The sequence below is a fragment of the Lasioglossum baleicum genome, unplaced genomic scaffold (genome assembly GCF_051020765.1).
Source record: "Lasioglossum baleicum unplaced genomic scaffold, iyLasBale1 scaffold2787, whole genome shotgun sequence".
NCBI lineage: Eukaryota > Metazoa > Arthropoda > Insecta > Hymenoptera > Halictidae > Lasioglossum > Lasioglossum baleicum.
The window spans coordinates 1-18,824 of NW_027471845.1; the positions used below are offsets into that span (position 1 = coordinate 1).

Sequence of the window (18,824 nt, forward strand, 5' to 3'; positions counted from 1 at the left end):
AATACATTATAAATACGAAATACGTACAAGCGCATTAAGAGAAAATTATCTGGTTTAATATCTCCGTGAATAATTTGACATTTGTGTAAATATTCCACAATTTGCAATATTTCAATCGTGAAAAATATAGCCAAGTGCTCTAAGTAACGGTTTACCCGTGGCAATTTTTATTTGATTTGTTACTGCTAATAATGTTCCAAATCTAGAATATTCTGAAACTAGTACGCTACTATTATTTGCCACATATGCCATTGAGACATCCATAAATCCGCGTAACTGAAAAATAGACATTATTATTATTATTATTATTATTATTAATATTATTATTATTATTATTATTATTATTATTATTATTATTATTATAAAAATCATAGGTTTGTTAACTTATAAATATAATAAAAGTAAAAATATTTTACCATATGTGGATTAGTGAGACGACTTTTTATTTCCCTAGTGATATAAAACTCCCAAACCCAAGCAGGCTTTTGAGTTTTAGGGCAACTGTTTGACCTGTTTGCAGGTTCACTGCTTTGAATACTGTACCATACGTTCCCTTCCCAAGGCACTTACCCAAATCGTACGCTTCAGTACCTAGACATATGAAAGAAAGGTAATAAGTATTTGGATAATGAAAGAAAAATTTGCATCTACAACGATATGTTTCTACATCGAAATACACTCACCAAGGCGTATCATAGTAAAAGGCACAAGCTTATTTAAGTTAATATTTAATCTCACATATCCCTCTGCATGATGTGGCTGGGGGAATTTAATTTTCTTTAAAAGACCAGCTATCAAATTTCTATCAAAAGGATTATATTTCCTGAAGGTAATTGAAAACTTTCTTCTTCTGTTTCTTCCATTGGTTCATGATGCTCTTCACATTCCATTGAATCAACTTTTTCTTGTTGTTCTATTTCGTTAAACTTAAAGTTAATTGATTTTCGTAGATCGCAATTCTTCTTTATTTCAGAAGTAATTTGATCCACGTTACGTTGCACTGTACGCGGACTTTGAGCGTGCACAGCTTGAATTTGGGCTTGAAGCTTTTGCTCATAAGGTTGGTTCGCAGAAAGCGTGATATCTTTCGTTTCATCTTCTTCACCTTATTAAATAAAAAAATCTTTCTTTATGTAATGTTACGATGCATAAGAAAACTTGAGTATATTTAATCAATATACCTATACTAATACTCTGTTCTTTTATAGGAACCAGATCTTCTTTTGTTAATGTAAAACCCAACGCAGTATTTCTCGTATGGGTACTACTCCCAGAACTACTTGAAATATATTCTCTAGTGGATTCTAATATGACACTCAGCTTCTCTTCAGTTTCGCCATTAGGTGTTCCGAACTACTGTAACAAATAAATGTAAGATAAATATGAATTAAAGTTTCATGTTAATTAAAATATGTGATTAAAACGTCGCATACGGTTGTGATGCAGCACATTGATTTGGATACTGTGAACTTCCTTCTGCTACTTTATAAGATTGTCTAAAATGATTAGTCATAGGTGTAGAACTTGTCAATTGCGTATTAAATGCTTCTGTGAAACATGTATCATTGTTTCCCGTCAATGGACTGATTCCAAGACTTTCATCAATATATAAATTATTTTCAGCTGGCTTTGGCGTCATATTTTCTTCTACTGGTCCATTATAATCAACGACGATAGCATTCTCTTTATCTTCGGCACTTTCAAGATATTTAATGTCTCTACGATTCATTCCTGGAGACTTTATATATGGTAATTCAGTGGCATTCTGTATGGTTTGCTGGTTTCGATGTCCGGTTCATTATATGGCGGATAATGGAGTTGTTTCTGAGGTTCTATATTCTGTTGTAATAACGTAGATTCCAATTGTGATGGATACTGCTGATAAGTTACATCATTTGGCATCATGTTGCCATAAACTTGCTGAATATGTTGTATATGTTGATGTGCTTGATGTGGCTGATGATGTAGATGCTGATTATCTGGTGGCTGATGTTGTTGTGAATGAGACTGATGATGCTGAATTTGGCTATGAGACTGCAAATGCGACACATGGGAAAGACTATGATGATGGGAAATTACGTGAGGTTGCTGATGTGCTTGAATTAATTGCTGATGTTGTGTGAATGATGAGGTCGGGAATGAGGTTGTTGCACTTGTTGCTCGTGATGTTGCTGTAATCAATTATTTTGAGAATTAATACTAAAATTTCTTATATATTTAAAATTTCTTTTATTTATACTTTATATTATACCTGCATTTGATATTGGTACGTGGTTATGTAATCCAGGATTGCCATAAGAGGTTTTGATGTTCTTGATTAGAGTAACTTTGATGAGCAGTATAATTTTGGTGATTTTCTTGATCGTTATAAGGTTGTACAGTGTATATCCCGAATGATGTTTACTAGTTGACATTGCATGCTGTGTCATTGAACTATCCATATGTATGTCAAAAGATGATTTAGTCTTGGTATCTGGAATCCTAGGTGTCATGGGAGTTCGAAAATTCGGAGTTGAAGGTACTGGTTCGGGAGAGCGCCACATATCTTGTACAACTGACATTGCTTCTTTAGTATTAACCGTAAGACTCTGTCCGAGTAAATGTTCTTCGGGGTCGGTGTTCAACGATGATGTATGATGCTGATGCATGAAACTCGATTGCAATTTTCGTTGCGAATTTAATTCTGCTTCCATTCTCTGTGCTTCGAGTCTCTCTGCTTCAATTCTTTCAGCTTCGATTCTTTCTGCTTCTAATCGTTCTAATTCACGTTGTTCTGCTTCACGCCTTTGTGTTTCTAAAGCTTGGTTTTCAGCCTCATACTGCTGTCTTTGCAGCTCTTGTTGCTCAGCCTGAAGTCTTTGTCTATCCAACTCGAGTCGTTCCGCTTCCCTGCGTTGCTGCTCCATTTTCCTTTGCCTCTCTGTTAATTCTTGTTGTTCAAACTCTCGCCTCTGTCTTTGTAATTCTTGTAACGATATATCGTGTCTCTGATGTTCAGATTCAAAACTTTTATGCTGAACTTGATGGCTAGTCTCTATTATATCTGATACTACATCATGTCTTTTTTCTAGAGTTTGTGCTCTACAAAATATTAATTATAATTATGGGAAAAACTTGCATCGTTTAAACAATCACAATTAAAAATATGTTACCTTTGTAAATACAATTGGGCTCTTACTTCCTCCATACTTTGATCCATATTATTAGCATAAACTAAGTCTTTGGGTGATAATGTGGCCTTAAGATAATATTTGGATTTGGAGGATCTGGTACAAATACAGGCACAGTTAGATACTCGGGGTATTTGCTGCCGTCAAAAAAATAAGTATGGTTCGGAAATAATCGTAGATTATTTGTGTCAAAATCATCTGGTTGATCCTCATGAACTACGATTTAAACGACACGAAAATATAATAAAGTGTATAAACATAAATGTTATTTTATTATAAATTGAATTATACCTTTAAAGGTAGACTTTATAGCAGATGTTATTAATGGGCAACGTTTATTTCCGTTATTCCATGGGCCGGGTTTAATAGTGTTTTCTTTATGTATTGTATCTTCTACTGGAACATAATCTAATATACTTGAACCTTTCATTTCACCCAGCAGGTCATCTATAAAAATATCTTGAAGTATTTCTGTGTTGTGTACTTTGAATAATTTACCAAATATTTATGTACCTGATATATCTGTATCCTGGAATTTGGTCTATTATGATGTATTGTTGATGAAATTTGCGGAACGGTCCGGGAAAGTGTTCGCGTACTCGATGTCCAGTACGCACACTAGCAACTCTTTTACCAGCTTTTATTGCTCTTAAAGAACTAAAGGCCTGTCGTTGTTCGAAAAGTGATGTTTGCAGTACGATCATCTGTACGTCCTAATGTCTTACGCGCAACCGCAAGTTGGAAGTTCCTACAATGCATAAAATTCATGTTACTAGTAATTCTATTAACGATAGACTGCTTTGTGATTAATACTTGTGGGCATAGTCTAATTCATCTTGTGGTTTCTGCCAAAGCAGATAAGCCCATTAAATAGACTTCATCAGCACGTTTATAATCTTCTATTTGTTCCAATTCAAAAGCCCATGCTCTGTACATATCTGCAACCATAGTCCCAATTCCATTGTTATGCAAAAGTTGGTATAACTCTAATGGATTTTTTTGCATACTTATCTGCAACCAAACGTTTATTCTGTAAGATAACAAAAGAGACATTTTCTCTTGGGTGCAAAATATATTTTAAATATCTTACATAATTAATCCAAAGCCGTATGAATCTGCGATCTTGGTGATATTTGGTCTCTTTTTCAAATATAGCTAAACACTGTTGCAGAAGTTTGCCAATATGCGACTCATGTCCACTTTTTGGATAACTTTGTTCCACCCAAAGTATATATTCATACCAACTTTCTAAAGGATCATCTCCTTCATAATTTTTAATTGCTTCCTCATACATTCTAAAACAAATGAGATTAAATTTATTAGTTTTGAATGTAATAAGCAATTATATACATTGAAACTTTATTATAAACAAAAGGATACTTAAATTATTATAAGAAAGACATTAATCACTGTTAAACTTACTGTTTTTCTTGTAAAAGTATTTGTTGAGCATCTGCATCTTCCTGTGCTCGTAATGCAGTTCCCAATTGTGCAGCATTTCGTCCATAACGTAATGGTTGAATATTTTCTTTGCAAAGAGCTATGACTGTTGCAGGATCCATTCTTAATTCTATAGTTTCTTAATTAAACTACCTTATATTCTAAAAAGAAGAAAATACTGAAATAGCAGAGTTAATGAAACTACCATTTAAATGTCTGTTGTAAAGGTAATTCAAACTATACTCAAAAGTGGTTCCAATAAAAGTATATGCTAAACTTTAAATGAGTTAGTATTCACTGTGTCACAATGCAACACGCCAATGATCATAATTTATTAGAATGTGCGAGAACGCATAAATATTGAAAGAAACTCAAACCCGTAAATATTTCGAGATGTATTTAGTTAAATGTAATGCAAACAATCTGAGCTGTGAAATGGTAGAAAAAACTATAAGCGACGTTTTTTCAGGAAACACTTAACCTTTCACACGTACTAAAACTTTGCATAATATTCTTCGAATATCGGCGGACCTTCAAATTTAAATAAATCTAGTCTTGATAACTCCAATAAGGACGCTATCACTCTAGGTTAGGTTAGTTTTCCACTTAACGGCTACGGTCACCAACGGTTTTTCACTGTCTTCTGCTATACTGTGCTTCAAATGATGCAAGAGTTACGTCTCGCTGATCACGAATTTTAATTCGATGTACTATACGAAAGAATCGAGAGCCGATGCGACGAGAGATTCACCGTGCTTAATATAGTTTTCACACAAATCCCTATTGAAAATTACCAATAGGACAGCTGTTACAGAGGGATCTCGCATGATCTTCGAACCTCCACTTCGTCACTGTTTCTATAGTAACTTGGCAGATTGGTCCAAAATTGGTATGCCAATGGTCTTTTTTTTTCTTTTTTATGATCCTTCCGAATATCTATTAAATCTTCATGAAATGTTGTCAAACATTTTATTTATCAATACGCATCATTTAAAATAAATATTCTTTTGTGTTGAGTATATAATACAAAATTTACTATATCTTCATGCTGCAATCGTCCCTATTAAATGACTCTAACTTTTCTTTTATCGTATAAAAATTGATTACTTTTTTTACTTTTCAGGATGTTCAAATTTAATTAAGACACAAATGCAATATGAATTCGTTATATTTTTATATAAATTTTCTACGAAAATTAACAAAAATGTTAATGAAGTGTAACTTTAACTATGTACTTTTTTATACATTTGTACAATACACGCTTTTTAAATTAAAAGTACTAATTGATACAAAATTTAACTGGAATATTGTGCCTGACACTGCTTTCAAAGATTTAACAAAACATTTTTATGATGTGAGAAATTATTATATAGATTGTAATTCTTGTTTACTAGCAAATATAAAATATTGTCAAATTACTACACCAACTTGGTTTTACATATGTTCTACAGTGTCTGTGAAAAAATATAAAATATTAATAATACCTTTGAACAATACTGATACAAATGAAATATTTATATCAGAAACCATGAAATGTAATGTAGAAAATGCATTGCATTGTACTACTGATAAATGCTTTCTATGTAAGTATTACAAAAAGAAAAAAAAAAAAAAAAATTGGAATGGATACATAATGAATTGATAGAATTAATAGAAGTATAATTTATTTGATTTTTCTTTTCAGTACCAACAAAAGATGATACAATCAATTTTGTTGCAGAAGCTAAAATTTCTATGATTTCTAATCCATATGAGACCGTGGATAATTTAATAAGTACCTTATTAGAAAATTATTTCTCTGAACCTAGATTCTTAAGAAAAAATGACTTATTTGGCATTAATATAAAGGAATATATATTAGATCAAATGTATTTACACACGAATCCATTAATGTCTATAATATATTTTAAAGTTAATTCTATTATTATTGATAATAATAAAAATTGTACAGCTCGTGATATTTCTTACATTTTACATGGAGTAACAACACTTATTCAGGAACCAAATATACACAGTTATTTACCTCAGAAACATTTTGATTGTAATCACTCCAAGGAGCAATACGTGGAGTCATATCCACCAAGTTTAATAACACCCTTGAAATACTTGGAACATTGCATTCTTCCATTCGTTAAGCATGGTAAAGATTGATATTTCAATATCAAACTATTAAAATAATACAAGTCACCTGAACTAAATTATATAAATTAAATATTTAACGTTTTATACTTTTACAGATATTCGGTTAGATATAAAGCCAATATTTCTCATTAAGGGTTCACAAGGTTCAAATAAACGTAAATTAATTCAAACTCTGGCTGAAAAAATAGGTTTAAACTTTCTTAATACAGATTTTGCTGAAGTTCAAGCTTTGACATCAGCACAAACAGAGGCTAAACTACGTATTGTATTACATAATGCTGAACAATCCGTACCATGTATATTATGTTTAAATAATATAGAGGTATTTTGAAGATAATCTTACTAATTTATTTATAAACATTCTAAAGTAATACTTGTAGGTATTTGGAAAAAATTCAGAGGGCCAGAAAGATGAAAGAGTTGTATCAACTTTTTCAAATGAAATAAATTCGTTATATAATAAAAGTTTGAAGTATCCGATTATTATAATAGCTACCACAAGTGAGCCTGATATACCAGCAGAATTAAACAGAATTTTTATCGAGACGATTCATCTGGAACATCTAGATCAAAACGAAAGGATAAATTTAATTTCGTGGTTGCTGGCAAAACGAAATCTTAATCATCAAGTAAATTTATCAAAAATTTCCGGGATATGTTCAGATTTTAGGTATTCAGATTTATCGGCGCTAATATTAAACGCTGTAAAATTTCAATGCAAAAATAATACTAAAGACTTAATGTCGTTAACGCTTTTACAAGAAGATTTTGATAGAGCTTATGGTAAAATTTAAAATCAATACAAATTTTTTGTTTATGCTATGTCAGTTTAATTCGTTTAATTTCATTTACAGAATATATGCAATCAATATATACAGATTGTAAGGACACGCCACGAGTACCAAAAGTTTATTGGAAAGATATAGGTGGTTTAGTGAATCTAAAACAAGAAATAATGCGTCGAATTCAGTTACCTTTGATGAACACCTTAGGATTTGGCCAATCTGGAATTCTGCTGTATGGACCACCAGGAACCGGAAAGACTCTTCTCGCTAAGGCCGTAGCGACAGAGTATCAACTTCACTTTTTATCGGTTAAAGGTCCGGAGGTGTTGAACATGTACGTCGGTCAAAGCGAAAAAAATGTTAGACAAGGTAAGGTAATGAAGTTACATGTTAGAAGTGTATCTTAAATGAAAAAAATGCAATGCCGTAGTGTTTGAACGGGCAAGAGCTGCGGCACCATGTATAATATTTTTCGACGAGCTGGATTCATTAGCGCCTAAACGTGGGCAAAGTGGTGACAGCGGGGGTGTAATGGACCGTGTGGTTTCCCAATTGCTTGCCGAAATGGATGGTCTTGATTCTTCTAGCAGCATATTCATTATAGGAGCTACAAACAGGCCGGATCTCATCGATCCTGCTCTTCTTAGACCTGGTCGATTCGATAAATTATTATACGTAGGAATTCATTCTGATCGTGATTCACAACTCAACGTGTTAAAGGCACTTACTCGTAAATTCGGCCTTTACGAAAGTGACAAAGTATTGGAAAAGTTGGTGCATCAGTTACCCAATCACGCAACTGGCGCTGATTTGTATGCCGTTTGTTCGAATGCATGGCTAAACGCTGCGCGTACAGTTGTAAATGATTGCCAAGATAACTCTAACAAATTGAACGTAAACGAATATGTTGCTGTTGAATTTGAGGACTTCGTTAAGGCCGCGCACGAATTGATTCCGTCAGTTAGCAAAGAAGAGGCGGAAAGATACAGAAGAATGCAGATAGAATTATCTTCGGTATCGTGAAATGTCCGATCATGTCTCGAGCATCAGCAGGTTGAATACCTTACATTCTTATAAACGACATGTTATTTTATTTGGAGAAGTATGTAAAACAATTTTTACAACGAATAGTTAAATCAAGAAGGGTATCTACGTTCTAACCTAGGTATTGCACCAAATGGTTCTTCTTACATGCTAGTGTGCGACAAAGGATGTAGCAGTGTCGATACGTTTCTCCGGGAGTACGGCTTTAAAACGGTTTCACGTATCAACGATACGTTATAATATATACCAATTCGAATAGTATACCGTGTAGAAAAATAGCATACCAGTATTCATCGAGTACCTATGTCGAGCTATCGAATTTTACAACATAGACAAATAACTCTTCTTGCAAATCGGAATAATCGAAATAGAACGATTATTTCACCGCGATAGTTATTAAACTAAATAAATATTTATTCTTGTTAATTGTGGTCATTTTGTAAGTTTAACCAAAGAATTATATTCGTTTAAACGATTGTTGTTTTATTTACGTCACAAGGCCATTCACAGTTTTGCATTTCGCAAGCGCAACACTGTGACTCGCCCTAATTCCTTAAACGTTTTAATTGCACTCTTCGAAATATACAATCTATTTGTCCCTGCCTTACAGGCAGCACATAGTAACGTACTTCATTCGATTACAGAATAACGACATTCCTTTGGTATTATCGCGAGGTAGGATTGATTCCAATGCAATTCATTCACGACGTTGAAGCATACATCGTTCTCTTTACCGTTCATGACAACGAACTTATTACGCGGAAAGAAAGTATTCGTACGTGTATATTTTAAGTCTCTCTTCTTTTTTACAATTATTAGGATACGAATCGATACGACAAAAGCCACAGAATTACGAGGATGTGTCATTAAGCGTACGTTAAATTAACTTATAGAAAAAAGAATTTACAATTACGAGTATTTTTCACGAGCTTCTGTAAATCATTTAAATAAAAAAAACTGCTAAAAATTGTATCAAAGTGAATTGTTCCGTCTAATATTCGTTTCTTTTTCTTCGTACTTTTTTCTCTCTCGACGTAATTAAATATTGATTAACAAGATTCACTTCTCATGCATCGATAGGTCTATATTCAGTGCAGTCAAGAATTATTAAAACTTAAGTATCACATTTGATAAATAACGCTAATCACTACACGCGATCGACAAAACGTTCCGCACAATTAATATCAATCCTATGGAGCACGTAAGAAATATTTAAAAGGTACTTTGTATTGAATTGTGATAATTATAACTTGTTCGTAGTTACAGTCGATTTGTATAATATATAAGAGGTACTTTAAATATCTTGTAAAAATCTGATCTGATTATTCCTTTTCCCACAAAACAGATAACGAGAAAGAGCAATATATATATATATATATATATATATGTACGCGTATGTATACATATACATACATACATACATATATAGATATGAATGAAAAAGGGAAAATTGTTAAATCAGCTTATTTATAAATTTGGCCACTGTACAATTGCGTAATTTGCACGCGAATGCTTTCTTTAAAAACGTAAATATAAATCCTTGCCTTAAGTAGATTGAAAAATTTAGTTACTCTATACGCGAGATGGAGAGCTACTTAGGGTAATATAATATGTGATAGCAATTTTCGCTTGCATCGATCGCGGGAAACGAAAGACTTTTTGTACTCAGCGGCCGCGAGCTAGCTATTCTCGTAAAGTTTAACTCTTACTTACATTTGTAACATTTGTCGCGCCTTCTCGCAGTTTTAAGCAGTCTTCTTCTATTTGTATCGGTTGTGTGTATCGAGTACGTGTAAGGGAAAAAAATACGCCGGGCATTTCAGAGAATATCTTCTGCGAAGGTCGTTCGGTCGAGTAGCAAGAGTTGAAGAGACATTGACGCACGATGCGCGGGGAAAAAAACGATCGAGTGTTTAGATATCGGGTCTCGGTCGGTGCGTTGCTCGAGTTACGCGATGCCTGAGTGCGAGGAGGAGATGGTTTTCCCGATGGTAATCCGTGATAGCAAGTTCTGCGCGTTTCTACGCGTTTCTACGCGTTTCTACGCATTACGCTGGTGAAAAGTTACGGTTCCTCGGTGTTCAATCCTGCAACAAAAAGAGAAGAAAGGATACCGTGACTGAAATCCTCGGAGCCTCTGTTAGAGAGAAAGATATGCGATTATCTACTTTCTTCTACTCTATCAAATTTACTAGATTGTCATGTGTTAACTTCGCTTTTCCTTTCAAGGAAAGCGTTATCATTGAACAAAGTAATGAAGTAGTGTCGATTAATATATGAATTCGGTACCTAATCTCTTTCTGTAGGTTTGCATTTTACGCATACCTGGTCAAGACGATTTCGTGGCAAATTCGTGCAGTATGTCACAAGCCATTTCAAGATCGTTCCTAGTAATACCGAGGGCTCTAATCACGGTGTCTTGCGCGAATCCGAGAGCAGTCAGCTTGGAAATGTGTTCGACGTTCACGTTCTCATACGCCGCGGATTCCGGCTTAGAGGAACCGGTAGGATCGTCCTTACCTCTCATCAGGGCGGACAATCGAGCCGTATTCGCTTCCAGATTAATGTTCCTCACGACGTGTTGTCTCGTACCGGGTATCACGATTGTGTTTTCGTAGTGATGATCCTGTCTGTTGGTCTCTTTGCCGGTGGTTTTCGGTGGTCGTGGCATGGACAAAGGCGGCGGAACCGGTGGCACGTTATTGCTGGACGCGACTTGGCTGCTGCTGCAAGTCGACGAGGACCCGCTGCTGGCTCGATTCGGTTTTTCCGGTAATGTCGGCGGTGGTTGCGGTTGCGACGCGGCTAAATGATTCCCTTGGGACCGGCGAACGTGGCTTCTGGCCACTGTGAACGAGGTGGGAAGTACCGGTGGCACTGGAGACGGCGAAGAAGCGCGATGCAGCATGTCGTATCCTGCTTCGGAGTTCACTGGCAAGGTGAAGCAAACGTTACGATTCGGTATTTCTGAATCGAGAGATCAGAGTGCTTCTTTTTCCGTTGCTTACTGTTATTGTTTTGCTGATTGTCGTTGTTGGAGTTGAACGCCGCGTTGACCGTGGAGATCGGCGGTGGAGGAGCATTTTCCTTGGGAACGGTTAAATGACGACCGTTCCTCGAGTGGCTGTTCGGCGTGGGCGACGGAGAAGGTCGTCGAGGAGGCAGCGGCGGACTCGGAACGATCCTCCGCGTTGGCACCGGCGAGTTTGTCGGGCTGGAGTCTTCTTCTTCGTCCGAATCGTAACACATGAGGCCGCAGTGTCCGTTACACAGATGAATGATCTCCTAAAACATCGAGCGTGAAACAGACACGCGTTAATCTTTGCAAATTTCATCAACGAATGCTGGATTCGTTCTGTTTTAGTCTGCTAACGTTCATTGTTACTCGACGGAAAGAAACGCGCGGATAACGTGACAGAGTGGACTCTATTCAGCTTCGATTTTGGACAATGGTAATTTTGTTAATAAGTAACCGAATGTTAGAATGTAATATAAATTTCTCTGAATGTTAATTAGAATAAAAATTCTTGGAATTAAGAGAAATAAAAAGGATGCAGCAAAATAAACCTGTACGTGGAAGAACATCACAGTTAAGAAAGAGCATAATTACAAAGCGGTAAAAGCGCAGAGTCATAATGCATTTGTTCACTTACCTGCTGTTAAGCGAGTCAAAATACGTTTCCATCGGCTATGTACATTATCGATTAGTTTTCGATCATGCAGCGGGCAGAGCAATGGACCCAGTAGATAACATTATGAAATAAAGATAAACGATCATGCGAACGATATAACGATGTAACACCTTGGTTCATTTTTCAGTAGTTCCCTGTTGCTGGAACACCGATTCAATAGACGTAGAAATTAGAATCCAGCAAAAGGGATGCAAGTACATAATATGCAAAGGTAACTCGATATAATGATAAAATAATTTTATTTCAAACGAGAGAAAGAGGAGAACCGAAAGAAAAACAAAGAGCGTTATTTCTCAGAACCCTAATATCTTACAATGAATAGGAAGAAAACGTACGCTACAATTTGTAATGTTTATGAATTATTTATTTTAGACCACTTTCATTGCTGGATATACACAGCATGAATGGATCTAAACGATTGATCAATTAGCAGCACTAGTCATTGTACAAATTATGCTAATGGCTACACGTAAACGCAGTAAAAAATCTATCTTTTAATTTCCAGTTTTTAGTGCAAGATGTAGTAGACTTCGTAGTAGATGTAAAGGTACGTAATACTATGCTTAAAAAATTATTTAATTACTCCCCTCTTTTTTTTTAGACCATTAACTGCCAATTTGTACGATAAAAAAATATAATTTTTCGTTCATGGGGACGAGTACGATTTTTTTAATTGCTCTTGCATGCATTAATGCATACAGGATCTACAGCATTAAGATACTGAAAAAAAAAGAAAAAGGAAAGATAACGTATACACCACAGCATCGAAATTCGGTATGAAGTGCTACCATACAATCACTGGTATAACTCCTTAAAGTTTGTTTTATACGTGAACAGAATAAATAATAAATATCCTAAAGTAAAGAAAAATAATAACTTCTTTTCCCTGGTAAAGATGTCGCATGTTATTACATTGTTTCTATCGCCAACAGGTACGTAATTAATTCTAATAAAATACAATGAATGAACGATCGTTCATTCATCGGCTATATAGCATTTCTATTGCTCGATGTAAGCAACGTTATTTCCGTTGGAAGATCACTTTGTTTTATCTCTTTCTTATCTCTTAGTACTATCAAAATCACTATTCCTTTCCGTTCTATACTTTTACCATGTCATTGTTTGCATTTCTGGACATTCGATATACACATTGATAAAAAATATCGATTCGTAAAAAGGATTGAAATTCGTTTGAAACGAAACATAAAGCGAGGAGTATCGAATCAAGGTCTTGTTAAATGAATTTCGTTTACAGCAAAAGATTTCTTACTTGTGCGGATCCAACGTAAATTTATGAACAGGTTAAAATCCTTGGAAAAGTATTGACGTTACAAATCTCTTATTCGATAATTAATGCAATTGTATGTAGAGATGAAGCATTCTAACTCCAAGTCTTGTATGCATACACCGCAAAGAAGACGCTGCCAGCTATACATTGGCACATGCATTTAAAATATGAATGGTTCCTTGATTAGTCGCGAGCAAAAATCTTTACTCTATTGTACAAAAAGTCTCTCCTGTATGTAATTATTATTGTAAACTTGATACGAAAATCGACTACAATGTTATTCCTAGACATTATCTGCTTGTCGTAAGTAAAATGTAACTTCCATTATTTTAACTAAATCATTGTACAGCAAGTACAACGTAGTAACGTGTATGATAAACGGCACGAAGAATATGGGATTGAGTGCAAACGGTGCAAAACAAGAACGATGACTCGTACAATAAGCCCTCGACTTTGTAATGCAAAAAAGCAACCTACCTTAGGGTCTCCATAAACCGGAAGATTTTTCGTAAATCGTGATACATACAAACAAGTAATGTAAAAACATATGTTAGTTTCAATAAACACGTGAACTGTAAGAAACATTCGTATTAATTGTTTGTAAACTTAAACTTTCTCAGAATTATTCTGCGAGTCATTCTGTATGTACTTATTTACATAGACAAATAATGTAAAAAAAAAAAAAAAAAAAAAAAAAGAAGAAAAGAAAAAGAAAAGAAAAGGAAAAAAAAAAAAATACGATTCGAACGAAACTCATATAGAGACAAAAAAGTTGGTCCCTTTTTACATTATTTACTCTCTGAAATATTAACTTTAATAAGTTCGTCATTATATTTAAACTTATGTACCTCGTGAGAGGCTACGTGTTTGATGATAATTCTATAAATGACATGACATGACAATCGTACAAACTCGAGATCTCACATGAAATGCATGAAGCATTCTTTAAAAATGAGGCGTTTTGCTGAGAAGTTGTTATACATAGAGCACATTTAATGTAATGAGTGTAGGTGCTACTCCTAGTCGGATACCTCGATGTCCGGGTCAAGGTCCCGCGTGGGAGTCGATGCATTACTAGCAGATGCTGATTGTGTTCCCGGTCGATGTGTTCTTCGTGGATCAAACGGATCAATTACTATTTGTTCAGTTCCTTTAATTTCAGCTCGACAAAATGGACAACCCTGTCCCTCTGAATCCTATAAATATATTTATTTTCTCGCATTTCTATGGCATCTTTTTTAAAAACGTGCATGAAAGTATGTAGAGTAAGTCAAATATTAGTACCTGCCAAGCTGTGAGACACGGAGTACATAGAAGATGTCCACAAGGTTCTATCCTCACATCTTTATCGTTTTCTGCACAAATTTTACATAACTGGAATGTGCTACCCATTTCACAATACAATTCGTATTGTTCTGCTGTAACTTTTATATGTTCTTCTGGAGTAGGTTGGACTGCCCAGGTTAAGTCTGGATTTATATTACGGCCATCAGGATATAAGTAACTGAAATCAAGTTATAGACTTTAGAAACTTTTTAATGGGCTTATAACTATATGTGCAGATATAGCATGCTTACAATCCTTCCCTATATCCATCTAGTAATGCTTGACAAAGACTTTTATTATGAGGTATCGTTTGAAGAATATCCCCATCTGACGTAACATAGCCAATAGCCCATTGTCCTAACCTTGTGCAACTTAATCTGAATACGTAACTCCCAGGTCTAGTACTACAATACTTTTGTAAACGTGCTTTCACTTCATCGTAAGTAAGAAAAGCTACGTATCCAGGATGTGTCACAGCCAGAATTTTCCAATTACGAAGAAGCGTAGACCATGGTTGGAATAACCTGTAATGACAAATAAATTTGTGACGACTTGTTCAACTGGTTGATTATATAAAACAGTTGTTTTCTATGTTTATAAATTTACCTCGTAAATACATCAAATTCAAAGTTAGAAATATAATCATTGCACGTGAGATCTATCGTCGACTTTAATGCCATGGCTTGTAATCCAGAACTAATTGGATGAACTTCATTTAACTTATCTTTGAATACCTTCCATGGAACCAGCGTACTGAAAACAAATATAAAAATCATTTCTTAGTAATATGCATGTGCACATAGTGCTCTTCAATAATACGACCATAACCTAACAATTGTACGATACTATTGTATGTATAGTGTGCATAATTCTCGTAAAATAGAAGAACATACTCGAGTGATAAATCAACATAAAATTATAAATTGTCATTCTCGTTTTCTTTTGTAACGATGAACAGAGTATGTCATACTGGTACATTTGTGCATGTATGCGGGCCTATAACTCTCAATTTATAGCAGCTTGCCAGTGTAAAGTCAGTCTTCATAGAGTGTGCTTCTGTTCCTCGCTTTCTCTTTGCGATATTTGACTACATATTATTGGTAAGATTCATTTAATTCCTTTCACGAGCAATAAGATCAGGCATTAATAATCATTTCGATGTATCTATTGCTTCCACAAAAGAATACAAGGTTAAAATTTAGAACGATTAACAAGGTTAGAATAAATAGGCGCAAAATATCACACATTTGTGCAATTCACGGAGGTTTAACCAACGAACAGTAGATGGCAATAAATCTCTAATATACTACGTATAAAAAAAATCAACGTTTTGTACTGTTATTTTCGCAAGATATTCATCTAACTATTTTTCTTTCTTTTATTTTATACATTATTTTGGAATACATTAATTAATTGCGAATAACGAAAAATGTTACATAATCTTGTACAGTTAGCATAAATGTAACAAATATCGTTCAAGTACCGTATAACCTAACACAGGTATTTAAAATGACTTGATCCTTACTTTATTATCGTACGATAAGTATGTTAGACCTAAAAACTAACGATTATTTTCTAGTACTGCAATACATTACGAAATTCTGCGTTTAATTTATGAAATTTCTCATGACGTAAAATATAGCGTTTGCGCTAAAAATTTCAGGAAAACACGATCGTATACTTCTGTCCCCTTACATATCGACCAACGGGGAATGAATATTTTAAAACTGCTGGTGCCGGTAGGCTTTACTCATGTCGTACGAAATTTTTCAGGCACGTAATACTATAAGTCTGACATCTGTTCCCCCCTCCCTGCCGTAAGAGAATGACAAGCATAATTCACATTTTTACTCTAATCATATCTTTCAGTACAGCGTACTATATCTATTCGTCAGGTATTGAATTTTTTTATTAGTAACAGTTGCATGAAACAGCGTTTATAATAAAATATATTATGTCACTAATCTAAAGAAAAGTATTATTTTTCATGTAAAAAAGGAAAATAAAATATGATTGGTTAATTGATTAATTAGTTGATATCTCGGAAAATACGGACGGTGTACCTTTAAAGTATGTATTATATAGAAATTATTGACGTATAGCAAACGAAACAACGCACATCTCATATATCATATTCGATAACAACTCATAATAAAAATACCATAATTACATTATGAATTTCTAATAAATTTTGTTAAAATATTGTAAACGCTATAAATATTGTACAGATTAATTTTACGTATAAAAAATGAAATTGTTAAAAATATGCAAAACGGGAAATAATAAGTTACGTGTTAAATATGTCTTTGCCGTGTAATTGACACTGCAAAAACTCGCGCATTGAAATAAAATCTGTGCATTAATAATGAAGTTGCAGGTGATCATTATGCGTATAAGATTAGCGTTAAAAGTGATTTTTTTGACCTCTATTGCTATTGATAATGATTGCGAAAACATGAACAACGGAAAACATTCCTTTTATAGTCGAATTTAAAAAAAAAAAAAAAGGCCAGAAGAATATCTTCTCAATTTCTATAACGGTATCAATAAATAATTCAATACGATGATTAATGAGAATAATAATGGTCTACTAATATTCTCAATTTACTAACAAGTATTTTCTTTTTCTTTTTTCCTTGTGTTTGCCGTCCGCTTTTTATACGTTGAAGGGGTAAAACGATTAATTTGTCGCATAAGTTATCTTCCCGCTTAGAATCTTTAACGCGATAAAATATTTTAAACGTTGAATGATTTCAGTTGTGTCAACAAATATGAGTGGAAACGAGAATTACAAGGAAGCGAAATCCATTTACGATTTCACTGCTAAATCCATCAAGGGTGAAGACGTTCCCCTAAGCAAGTAAATAATACTTAATGTTAACTAAAGTTCAGAAGCGCGTAAATACAAAATTCGTACTATTTACAGCGATTTTATCGATCTTATCCACAGGTACAAAGGACACGTCTGTTTAATCGTAAACGTTGCGTCAAAGTGCGGCCTCACACCAAGCAATTATAAGGAATTGAATGAATTATACGACGAATATGCCGAGTCTAAAGGTAAAGAGCATAAAGAGAACGCATCTATCGAACGATGATGGAAACACCGTGTTGTTTATTTATAGGTTTACGAATTTTGGCTTTCCCCTGCAATCAGTTTAATGGACAAGAACCAGGAGACAGCGAAGAGATATGCAGCTTCGCCGATCGACAAAAGGTATAGAAATCTTGAAATCTGCTAGGAAGATTCTGCTGAGAAATTGAAGTTATACTTTACCGATTGGACTTTGTTCCAGGTTAAATTCGACCTGTTCGAAAAGATTAACGTGAACGGGGAGAATGCACATCCTCTGTGGAAGTATCTAAAGAAAGAACAGGGAGGAATTCTTGGTGATTACATAAAGTGGAACTTCACGAAATTCATCGTGGACAAAGAAGGCAAAGTGGTGGAGCGTCACGGACCGCAGGCGTCCCCCAGTTCCTTGAAAAGTTACATCGAAGCATACTTCTAATTGTTTGTCTATCCTAGTTTAACGTGTATGGAGATATTTGTATTAGTAATTACTCGTTCCTTTCAACGACCATAGATTATTTCTATCGAACATGTGAAAAGCACATCAAAATTTATACCTTTCGTCCCGACTTTTAGAAGAATAGTTTTTTTACTCAGTGAAATTCTTCAAATTTATTCACCATCGAATATTGTGCCTGCTTGTTAAGAAAAGCGGCATCAGATTACGCATTTTGTGTGTTGCAAAGTTACAAATATAATTAAACGAATAAATAAATACGCTTACTCTCACGATACCGAAATACGTTTTACTTTCACGATATTAAAACTTTCGAGAAACTTGGAATTTTATCATTCAAACGATCTCGCATTTTGTACAATACGATTCTCGATCGCGGATTTTGCCTGCGCGTTGTTCCTGCTTAT

General features: G+C 34.5%; 4 protein-coding genes across 4 annotated transcripts; 2 read left to right on the top strand and 2 right to left on the bottom strand.

Annotated features, from left to right (window-relative positions):
- Nucleotides 1-27: 27 nt before the first annotated feature.
- LOC143221598 (uncharacterized) lies at nt 28-4,732 on the bottom strand (the record flags this gene model as incomplete). Its single annotated transcript, XM_076446998.1, is given in 24 exon segments — nt 28-143; nt 145-276; nt 417-496; nt 499-591; nt 684-818; nt 821-1,105; nt 1,182-1,353; nt 1,430-1,758; nt 1,761-2,120; nt 2,123-2,171; nt 2,252-2,272; nt 2,274-2,303; nt 2,305-2,385; nt 2,388-3,081; nt 3,153-3,226; nt 3,229-3,386; nt 3,462-3,619; nt 3,685-3,748; nt 3,751-3,862; nt 3,864-3,918; nt 3,984-4,012; nt 4,014-4,181; nt 4,261-4,465; nt 4,593-4,732. Coding segments are annotated over 24 exon segments (3,740 nt in total), but the record flags the coding sequence as incomplete, so codon positions are not given.
- A 1,034-nt stretch (nt 4,733-5,766) lies between these two features.
- On the top strand, nt 5,767-8,560 carry LOC143221601 (peroxisomal ATPase PEX6-like). The gene is made up of 6 exons (XM_076447000.1): nt 5,767-6,193; nt 6,295-6,750; nt 6,848-7,074; nt 7,133-7,535; nt 7,607-7,906; nt 7,968-8,560. The coding sequence occupies exons 1-6, from the start codon at nt 5,767-5,769 to the stop codon at nt 8,558-8,560; spliced, it is 2,406 nt and encodes an 801-aa protein (XP_076303115.1).
- Nucleotides 8,561-10,910: 2,350 nt separating this feature from the next.
- On the bottom strand, nt 10,911-15,865 carry LOC143221602 (E3 ubiquitin-protein ligase CBL-B-like). The gene is made up of 7 exons (XM_076447001.1): nt 15,858-15,865; nt 15,494-15,640; nt 15,139-15,411; nt 14,846-15,065; nt 14,593-14,757; nt 11,590-11,866; nt 10,911-11,512 (listed from the first exon to the last, which is right to left on the bottom strand). The coding sequence occupies exons 1-7, from the start codon at nt 15,863-15,865 to the stop codon at nt 10,911-10,913; spliced, it is 1,692 nt and encodes a 563-aa protein (XP_076303116.1).
- Nucleotides 15,866-16,599: 734 nt separating this feature from the next.
- On the top strand, nt 16,600-18,399 carry LOC143221600 (uncharacterized). The gene is made up of 5 exons (XM_076446999.1): nt 16,600-16,660; nt 17,645-17,747; nt 17,838-17,947; nt 18,013-18,104; nt 18,184-18,399. Exons 1-5 carry the CDS (start codon nt 16,600-16,602, stop codon nt 18,397-18,399), a joined length of 582 nt encoding a protein of 193 aa, XP_076303114.1.
- Nucleotides 18,400-18,824: the final 425 nt, after the last annotated feature.

Bases quoted from the DNA above. Each gene is read 5' to 3' on its own strand.
- LOC143221602 (XM_076447001.1), bottom strand. The intron at 15,066-15,138 runs GTAAGCATGCTA...ACTTGATTTCAG, and splicing joins GATGGATATAGGGAAGGATT to TTACTTATATCCTGATGGCC. The intron at 11,867-14,592 runs GTATCCGACTAG...TCGATGTTTTAG, and splicing joins ACCTTGACCCGGACATCGAG to GAGATCATTCATCTGTGTAA.
- LOC143221601 (XM_076447000.1), top strand. From the start codon at position 5,767: ATGAATTCGTTATATTTTTATATAAATTTTCTACGAAAATTAACAAAA. The intron at 7,075-7,132 runs GTATTTTGAAGA...TAATACTTGTAG, and splicing joins TATGTTTAAATAATATAGAG to GTATTTGGAAAAAATTCAGA. The intron at 7,536-7,606 runs GTAAAATTTAAA...TTTCATTTACAG, and splicing joins AGATTTTGATAGAGCTTATG to AATATATGCAATCAATATAT.
- LOC143221600 (XM_076446999.1), top strand. From the start codon at position 16,600: ATGAATATTTTAAAACTGCTGGTGCCGGTAGGCTTTACTCATGTCGTA. The intron at 17,748-17,837 runs GTAAATAATACT...TCTTATCCACAG, and splicing joins GAAGACGTTCCCCTAAGCAA to GTACAAAGGACACGTCTGTT. The intron at 17,948-18,012 runs GTAAAGAGCATA...GTTTATTTATAG, and splicing joins CGAATATGCCGAGTCTAAAG to GTTTACGAATTTTGGCTTTC.